This window comes from Microtus oregoni, unplaced genomic scaffold, assembly GCF_018167655.1.
Source record: "Microtus oregoni isolate MIOR12 unplaced genomic scaffold, Mior012 000092F_001, whole genome shotgun sequence".
Lineage (NCBI taxonomy): Eukaryota > Metazoa > Chordata > Mammalia > Rodentia > Cricetidae > Microtus > Microtus oregoni.
Genome location: NW_024544602.1, coordinates 120,841 through 130,792, shown reverse-complemented (window position 1 = coordinate 130,792; position 9,952 = coordinate 120,841). Strand labels below are relative to the sequence as shown.

The 9,952-nt window shown below is 43.3% G+C and overlaps 1 protein-coding gene across 11 annotated transcripts in view; it reads left to right on the top strand.

Annotated features, from left to right (window-relative positions):
- The first annotated feature begins 532 nt into the window (after nt 1-532).
- Nucleotides 533-9,952, top strand: part of LOC121442600 (GRIP1-associated protein 1) — a 32,992-nt gene continuing 23,572 nt past the window's right edge. For 4 of the 11 annotated variants that reach the window (XM_041644205.1, XM_041644199.1, XM_041644201.1 and 1 more), the window contains exons 1-5: nt 547-588; nt 3,835-3,901; nt 3,992-4,101; nt 6,063-6,089; nt 6,837-6,944. In XM_041644205.1, coding sequence (XP_041500139.1) covers nt 547-588; nt 3,835-3,901; nt 3,992-4,101; nt 6,063-6,089; nt 6,837-6,944 — 354 coding nt within the window. Of the gene's footprint in view, nt 589-666; nt 778-3,834; nt 3,902-3,991; nt 4,102-6,062; nt 6,090-6,836; nt 6,945-9,952 lie in introns of those variants that run through there. The other 7 variants (XM_041644202.1, XM_041644204.1, XM_041644198.1 and 4 more) reach the window with 5 other exon arrangements.

The following is a 9,952-nucleotide window of genomic DNA, read 5'->3' as shown; positions in this document are numbered from 1 at the left end:
CCTTTGGAAGAGCAGGCAGTGCTCTTAACCGCTGAGCCATCTCTCCAGCCCCCATTGTCAGATCTTTTAAAGAAAAAGAGGGGTAAGTGGTCAAGGTCTTTAACGTGAGGCGGGATTCCCCTTTGGGGTCACTCGGTGGAGGGCCGGAACAAGACCGCAGGAAGCTTCCGCTTTCATTTTCATGGTTATTAAGTCACTTTCTTCTTAAAGGAGCATCGCGGAAGGGTTATATTTTTTTTCTGTCGGAGGACTACTTCCCTACGGACAAGTCCACCCATGATACAGAAATACCAATAACATCACATAACAATGAGTAGTCTGTAAATGCTCAAAAGCCATAACAGACAATTGACAATTTGGTGAAACATCAAAATAAAATTTGCCTGACCTTTAAGCATCGTTTTCTTCTCTCTGTCTCTGAAACTCTGAGCATTTGATTAGTTCCCTCCCCCATTCCTGGTCAGTGGTTCGCTCCGACCTTAGCACTGACAGGCCGCACTAGCTGCGCTTGCGCATAACGCTTGCGGGGGGGCGGGGGGGAGGAACATGGCGCAAGCTCTGTCTGAAGAGGAGTTTCAACGGATGCAGGTGCCGCTCGACGTGGGGAAAGACCACCCGGCTAGGAGTCTGGGGGCGGGGTAGAAAGAGGTCGTACTATAGGCTCTGAGGATTTGGTTGGGATGGGCCTTGAGTATAAGGGGGTGGTCTGGAGAATGGAAGCTGAGGCTTTGAGTGGCGACGCTATTGACTTCGAAGATTTCTATGGGGGTTCCGAAGGTTAGATTCTATTAGCTTTGTGGGGTTGGTAGAACGTATTTAAGTAGGCGATACGTTTCTCAGTCCTGGGTGCGGGCGAGACCTTTGTGCTCCTGTGTAGGGCATACCATTAACTGGTGATGATGTTTGACTTTGAAGGATGGAGAGCCTGAGAAGGAGAAATTATTTTGTCTGGCGAGAAAGGAAGCAGGCATCTGGCTTTTTGCGTCATGTGTGTGTGGGGGGGTGGGGGTGGTTTGACAGGGCAAGACCATGAACTGGTGGGAGGTGTAAAGTTTGAGGGAGATACCACTAGGCTAGGGGAGTAGGGAAAACCGTGGATCTATTCCCTAGAGTTGCTGTGCCGTTGGTGGTAGAGGATCCTAAGAGGTAGGGGGATAGTTGCATGGATTGGGATGATTCCTTTAGATCTGGGGTGAAGACTATTCTGAGTGGGTAATACCATTAATCCATATTAGAGGAACAACTAGCGGATATAAAAGAATAATATTTTGGAATTTCAGGGGGGAACATCACCGGGTTTGGGGGAGAAGTCTGACCAGGTTCACAGATCTGTTGATTCTTTTAAGGGGCACTCTGAGAGGGACTGGTAGCACTGCACAATGAAGGAACACTTTGAGAGAGCCTTAGCGGGAACGACTGAAATGGGGAAACCCTCGAGTCCTGTTGGTTGAGGGAGTAGAAGTAATTCTATTGGCCCGGGAGCTAGGTGACCTGCTGAGGGTCACTAAAGATGTAAGAATGAGACCACTGTTTCTTTGTTTCTTTCCTTCCTTCATCCTTTTTTTTTAAATATTTATTTATTATGTATACAATATTCTGTCTGTATGCCTGCAGGCCAGATGAGGGCGCCAGACGTCTTTACAGATGGTTGTGAGCCACCATGTGGTTGCTGGGAATTGAACTCAGGACCTTTGGAAGAGCAGGCAATGCTCTTAACCACTGAGCCATCTCTCCAGCCCCTCCTTCCTTCATCCTTTTGTTTGAGACAGAGTCTCATTCTGTAGTCAAGGTTGGCCTGGAAGCTGTATTAATCTTTTCCCCTTAGCTTCCTAAGTACTGGCATTTTTGGTATATGTCCCCATGCCTGTCTCCAAAAATCTAATCTTAAAAAAATTACAGAAATACTTGACATTCCTCTAATAGCATGTCATCCATAACATTTCAGATTTTTATACATGTGAATAAACTTTATACTAAATAATACTTATTGCTGGGGCCGGAGAGATGGCTCAGTGGTTAAGAGCATTGCCTGCTCTTCAAAGGTCCTGAGTTCAATTCCCGGAAACCACATGGTGGCTTACAACCATCTGTAATAAGGTCTGGTGCCCATTTCTGGCCTGCAGACATACACACAGGCAGAACATTGTATACATAATACATAAATAAATATTTAAAAAATACTTATTGCTTATTCTATAATGACTTTCATGTGATATTAGACAGGTTAAGTCTGACCAACTAATTGCATGTTTTCAAAATAATGTTTATAGCATATATATCTCTGATATGGCTGGGCCAGCATCTTTTTTTTTTTTTTTTTTTGGTTTTTCAAGACAGGGTTTCTCTGTGGTTTTGGAGCCTGTCTTGGAACTAGCTCTTGTAGACCAGGCTGGTCTCGAACTCACAAAGATCCGCCTGCCTCTGCCTCCCAAGTGCTGGGATTAAAGGCGTGCGCCACCACCGCCCGGCTTGGGCCAGCATCTTATTTAAACAATTCAGCTACAGTTGTATGGGTGTTATTGTTTAATACACTTTTAATATTCAATATACCAAAAAAAAAGAATGAGACCACTGGACCATAAATGGGGAGGAGCACTGTAAATTACAGAAGATTTTGAATAAGATTATTTCAGCTGGCCCGCTCAAGGGTATTTGAGAGAGACTCTGGAGGGACATAGTGTCACCATTTTTGGATCATGACCGAAGGCATCTTGTGAAGAGTGGGTAGATATTTAAACAAGGAAGATTTATCCCATTGGGTCATGTGTGAGAAAAAAAAAAAAACCACTGGGCTCCTTTGGAGAGGGACTTCAAGGTGGGTAGAAAGGTATTGCAAGCCTGGCGGTGGTGGCACACACCTTTAATCCCAGGCGGATCTTTGTGAGTTCGAGGCCAGCTTGGTCTACAAGAGCTAGTTCCAGGAGAGGCTCCAAAGCTATAGAGAAACCCTGTCTCAAAAAATAAGAAAGAAAGAAAGAAAGAAAGAAAGAAAGAAAGAAAGAAAGAAAGAAAGAAAGAAAGAAAGAAAGAAAGAAAGAAAGAAAGAAAGAAAGAAAGAAAGAAAGAAAGAAAGAAAGAAAAGAAAGAAAGAAAGAAAGAAAGGTGTTGCAGTTGGTGTAGGATTAGGAGAGAGGCTATCTGAGTCCTGGGGACAACGGGCAAGAAAGATCCCATCATAGCCAGGCCAGCCTTCTGACCTGGACCAAACCCATTGTGGTGAGAGAGGTGGAGGCTGGTGCTTTGAGAAGGACGTAAAAGTAGAGGGAGGGGTCAGTGGGTGCTTCTGGGAAGAATCAGCTTCAGGGCTCAGTGCCCCATGCTGCATTTTCCCTTATTTATTGACTTAAGGAAACTCTAACATGTTTTGAAAACCTTAGGAGTGCTGTAGGACCTTGGGGGAACACCCCCTGACTCATGAAAGTTGAGAAGGAGAAAGACCAGATTCTCTTTGCTTGGGAAAGAATTTTATAGGCCTTCTGCCGAAGTGACTTTCAGGGTCTGACCAGGGCAGTGTTCAGGGTGTTAAGAGGTCAGTCAAGATGATTTTATCCTGCATGTACTGAGTCACGGGAACACATATAAACAGGAGCTTGACTATTCCAGTACTCTTCAGTATGCCAATACCTTTCAGTGGCCCCGGGTGTGAAATGGACTAGTGGGGCAATGGAGGGGGAGGCTGGCTGTGATGGGAATGGAACTGGACAAGGCAGAGCAATTAAGGAAACACCTAGGGGGTACTAGTCCAGTCTTTGGAGCTCAGGGGCTTGGTTGCTTCATGTGTGGGGAAGGAATGCTTTCCTGATAAATCTTTTTGTTTCTTGGCTTCTCCCAAAGACCCAGCTCCTGGAACTCCGGACAAATAACTACCAGCTTTCAGATGAACTTCGGAAGAATGGTGTTGGTGAGCCCAGAGAGTCTCATTAGATGGGGTGGTTTTGGGGGACTAGAGGCAAAGATTTTCCTTTAGAGACCTGATAAGATGACCCTTCAGTTCCTTGTTACCACCTGAGGCTGAGATTCCCTGCTTTCCCTGCACCAGAACTTGCCAGTCTTCGGCAGAAGGTCGCCTACCTGGATAAGGAGTTCACTAAAGCTCAGAAGGTACCTCCCTCCACCTACCCATCCACCCACCTCTTGCTTCCCTCTATCCATCTGACTCATTTATCTCCCAGTGAACACCTACACTGAACCAGACCTAATGATACATGCCGCTTTCTTACAGTCACTGGAAATTTTTTTCACAGAAGTCTCTTCAGTTTGCTAATTTTAATCAGTCTTGCTTATTTAATTTGTGTGTGTGTTTCTTTTGAGACAGGATCTTGCTGTGTAACCCAGACTGGCCTTAGACTCTTGGTAGTCCTCCCCCAGCCTCCCAAGTGCTGGGATGATAGGTGTGTGCTGACATGCCTGGCTTTGCTTAACTTATTGATTTTTTAAAAATTTACTCTTAATTCATTCTAATATCAATTGCTTATTCATTTTCATTCACTAAATTTCTTTTGAGTGGTGCTACAGATCAAACCTAGGATCTCATGCATGCTAGGCAAGCTCTCCATATTTGCTTTTAGCCAAAAGGCTCAAAAGTGATCTTTTTGTTGTTTATGAGACAGGGTCTCTTGAAGCCTGGGCTGCCCTCGTGCTTGCTAGGTAGCTGAAGATGGCCTTAAACTCCTGATCCTCCTTTCCTCATTCTCCTGTCTCCAACTCCTACTGGGATTACAGGGGTCTGCCACCACACCCGGCTCCAAGCTGTCTTGTCTCCTGCGCTACATCTCCAGCCTTCGTTCACTAACTTTGTCTTGAAAGGGGAATCTAGCTGTGTTTTCCAAGCTGCTCCCAAATTTCTGGCCTCACATCGGCCTCCTTCCTCAACCTCTTGAGTAGCTGGATCTGTAGGCATGTGGCTTCATTCACTAACTTTTGATTAGTCAAGTCTATCAGTAAATCTGCCTTGAGTCTACCTCCTGTCTTGCACTCACACTGCCTCTTTATGCGCCTACGTGTCCTGGTCCTGTTGGTGACATGAGACCAAACCCACCATTCAGATTCTTTGAAAATAGGGTAGAATATAGCCTTGAGATAGTCTAGATCCTTATTTTTATCCTTCTTCATTGCTCTGTCCTCATGTATAGTGCAATGTTGCATACAGTACAGGCTGAATACTTGTTGGATGAGGGACTGGAGCTCAGTGGTTAAGAGCACTGACTGCTCTTGCATCAGAACCTGAGTTCCATCCCCAGCACTCAGATGCATGGCATCTCCCAAACCTGGCTCTAAGTCTACTTCCAGGAGATATGATGCCCTCTTCTGGTTTTCAAGAGCACTGCATGTACCCATACACACAAATTTAAAAAAATGTGGAAGGGGAACTGTCATGAAGTTATCTTCTAACTTCCATGTGTAAGCTGTACCACTCAAGTGTGTGTGTGTGTGTGTGTGTGTGTGTGTGTGTGTGTGTGTGTGCACGCGCGCGCGCGTGTGTACCTACACACACAGTAATAATAATCAATAATAAATAAATACAATTTTGTTTTATTAAAATATTTGTATTAAAATGAAACTTGTTGGGTGAATTATACAGAATTCAGACAATCCAGCAGTCAGGAAACTGGAGTTCTTGGTAGGGTGTTGATTTCCACAGCCTGACAATATCCTTAGCTGCCAAGCAGAGGGACAGAAGTTGCTATGTTACATGAGAGAGAAGCACATTGATGTGTTTGAACAGATGTAGGGATGAAGCCACAATTTACTAGCTTGGAGATCTAGCATTATAAAGGGTTAAAATCTAAGACACTATTTCCCTCTCTCCCTCAAAAACATTGAAGAAAGGAAGAATTTTTTGAGGTGCTATGGCACCAAGGCACCAGAATTCCCAATCATTCTTCATTCTTTTCTTCAGTTCTTTCTGTGGGCTTCTAACTGTTATGAAAATTCTGTGTTTAAACATATTTCCATCCCACAACACATCATTGCCCTCACGTAACCCCTGCCACATTAGTGTCTATATCCCACGGAGGGGTCCATTGCTCTTCACTTTAGCTCTCTTCCACCCTTCCTTTTAGGCACTAAGCAAGAGCAAGAAAGCTCAGGTAAGGGGGCCTTTGGTGGGTGAATATGTGTGCAAGATTGTCTTAGTGGGATATTTGTTTGGTGGCATTGTCCTGGCCTTTATCTATGTAAACCCATTGTATCTGCAACTTCCTCACTGCTCTGCATTTCTATGTCTTTGTTTTCCTGTGTTTGTCTCACACTCTTTGTCCCTATGTATATTTTTCTTTATATCCTCCTGAATCGCCATCCTGCCTTCCTGTCTCCCCCTCTGTTTCTTCTCTTTGACTTTCCCTTTGTCTCTCTTCCTCCTGTTTCTATCTCTTTTGTTTTTCTTTTCTGGTTTTCCTTTCTATTTCTGACTTCTTGTTTCTCTTTCTCCCATTCCTCTATCTTCCTTACTCATTGTTTTCCCCAAACCCCTTCCTTCTGTCTCTCTCTTCTCTTTGCTATATTCTTTTACCATTGATACTGGTTTGTTCCTGTCTTCCTGCCTTTTCTATTCCCTGATCCTCCTCTCATTCCCTCTCTTCTCTCCTTTTCCCATCTCCCTATCATTATTTCTCTTCCCTCTTAACCCCTTGTCTATATCTCCCTTCCTATTTCTTTCCCTCCTTTTCCATGTCTCTCTTGACCTCACTGTATGTCTCTCTTCCCATATATTGCCTCATTCTTCCTGCCCTATATACTTCCTACCCAATGCCATTTCTTCCTTCTCTCCCCTTCTTTACCTACTTCCCCATCCTTTCTACCCTTGTTGGAGTCCTGGCCCATGTCTGCCACTGCAGGAAGTGGAGGTACTGCTGAGTGAAAATGAGATGCTGCAGGCAAAGCTGCACAGCCAGGAGGAGGACTTCCGTTTGCAGAACAGTACACTTATGGCCGAGTTCAGCAAGGTGCTGGTGCCCGGGATAGCTGAGGGGGGAAATGGGAATGGTGCACCTGTGTATGCATGGGCAAGAGCCAATTAGGCTGGAAAGCTCAGCAGTAGAGGGTGGACAGGGTCTGCCGCTGAACACTGTCCATGGTGCTGAAATAGGCCTTAGTCTGTTGCTGGGGGCAATCATTTGACAGGTGGGGCCAAACACTCTCATGGAATTAGATCCTTTGAGCCCCTGAGTTCATTTGGTTCCTAAGTCACTCCTTTTATTTAATTCAAGTCTCCATTTGTATAATTTTGGGCTGGTGCTATGGAACCTCAATGTGTTCTGGAGCTTTAAGTAAAGTTCTTAATGCTTAATATGGATGGAAAAGTGTTTCAACTGCTTTCCTTTTCTTTTTCTTCCCTTCATCTGACATGGGTCTGGGGTTCCACTTCTTCCAGGTAATTCATCCTGGATTGACTAATTCTATCTCCTTACTGGTTTTAATGTCCTGGCTCTTTCTAACCCTCCTGAGCAATTGGAGATCCCACGTTTTATTCTCCTACTAGTCTTCTGTATCCATGGTTGATCATTTTGTGAGTCTCAGTGCATTTTAAGGAAAAATATGCTGTAGAGAAAAGGAATTTTGTTTCCAAGGCTCCATCTGATGCTATAAGGAGCAAAAGAAGAAGAATGCAATTATAATACATGAATACGGCAAGAAATTGTAAAAATAATAACAGCAAAAAAATCCACAGAAATTCTTGGGATATGACTTACTTGGTAGAGTGCCTGACTCACATGAATGAGATCCTGGGTTTGGTCCCTAGCACTGCATAAACTGTGTGTTGTGGCACATGCTTGTTATCTTAACACTTGGGCAGTAGAGCAGGAGAATCAGAAGCTTAAGGTCATCTTCAGCTACATAGTGAGTTCCAGGCCAGACTGGGCTACATGACAAAGAATAAACAAAAAATATTTAAAAAGTAAATGACTCAAGACAAAATACAGCAGAAATCAGTCTTTAAGCAGTTACAATGCCAGGAGAGGCAATTTAACAGTCAGTAATTCCAAGTAAGGTCTCTGGAACCAGAAGGCCCAGAATAAGATCTTGGCTGTACCTTTTACTAACTATAACTTTAAGCAAGTCACTTAGCCTCCTGTTTCTTGATTCCCAAATGTTTAAAATGGAAGTGGTGATTATAGAAACACCTGCCTCACAGGGTTTTCATGACGATTCAGTGGGTAAATCTATGTAAGTCATGTAAAGCCTCCTACATAGATAGTATGAGCTATAGAAGTGTTCCCTAATGACATTATCTCAGTAGTGCATTTCCCCTCTAAACTATGTCTTGTTTGTGGTGATGAAGATCCAACCCAGGGATCGTGCATGCTAAGCATGTGTTCTATCATTGTGCCGCATTCCCATCCTTCTCCATACTTAAAACAGTTATTATCCAGTGGATGGGGGAGAACAAAAGAAGGCAAGGGAGAAGGAGATCTTTTTTAACCAGGATCTTGGAATATGGCTCAGTGAAAGAGTGTTTGCTTAGTATGAAACATGTTTGCATTCATTCTGTGTTTTTGGCCAGCCTCACCTCCACCTTCTTTCATTCACTCTACTTCCACAGCCTTCTGATCTCCTTACTTCTAGTTTTTTCTATTTGTCCACTTCACTATTCCACAGAAGTTATTCCAAACTCTAGACCTTATTACACTTTAATTAATACCCTCTGGTATCGGCCCCTCTCCCTGGTCCCTGGAGCTTTCTGGTGCTCTCGTAACTACTGGTAGTGTTTTTCTGCACCACTCTGGGCTCCTGCATAATCCCCTTCCTACTCCTCTCAGGCCCTGACGGTACTTATAGAAAGACCTGATGCTAGAGCCTGCCAAAGGAGTTGTTCCTTGGACAGATGATAGTTAAAGGAACCTGCTATGTAGTCTGTGTTCTGGAAATAAAGTTGGAATCTGCCCAGAATGGTCCCAACGCTTGGGTAATTTGCAAACAAAAATAGTTTCTTTTCAGTTACTGTGATAAAACACTGATCAAAAACAACTTGAGGAGGAAAGAGTTTATTTGGCTCACAGTTCACATTTCATCACCAAGGGAAGTCAAGGGAGGCAAGAACTGAAGCAGAGGCCATGGAGGGAACGGTGCTTATTAGCTTGCTCTCCATGGAACACTCAGCCTGCTTGCTTGTACCACCCTTGTCCTCCATCCCAGGAGTGGCACCACTCACAGTGGGCTGGGTCCTCCCATATTAATCAGTAATCAAGAAAATGTCTAATAGACCCAACTACATACCAAGCTGAAGGAGGCATTTTCTCAATTGAGGTTTTCTCTTCCCAGATGATCCTAGCTTGTGTGAACTGGCAAGAACACTGATATTTTGTATCAGTGTAGGTGCAGTGGAGTGGGGGGAACAGTAATAGTGATCATTTACCAATGCTGTTTCTTCTATGCCTATTCCCATTTGAATTGCCCTACATTATTCGTTCAATGCTTACAATACAATTATGAGATATTTTTAGTATCCCCTTTTAATGGATGAGGAAAATTGAGCCCCAGGGAGGTGAATTAATTTGTCCCAAGATTAGCCAGCTGGAACATGATAGAACTTCATGTCCAAGCCATCTAGTTTCAGACTGTTTTGTGATTCCATGTTATAAAAGAAAATTTAGCCAGTCGTTGTGGTGGTACATGCCTGTAATCCCAGTATTTAGAAGACCAAGCTAAAATTTTGAGTTTAAGACTAACCTGGGCTACACGGTGAGATTCCATCTTAAAGAGCAACAATAACCAAAAAAAAAAAAAAAAAACAAGCATAAAAAGAAACCCAAAACCAAAAACAACCTCCACAAAAACAACCCACAAGATAAAATTTTAAAAAAAAAACCCTCACCATCAACAAATTTGTGATTGACACTAGGTCAAAAATAAGTAAATGGAGAAAAATAAGTAAACTGAGAATATTGTGGTAAAAGACTGGAAATTTTTTTTTAAATATTTATTTATTTATTATGTATACAATATTCTGTCT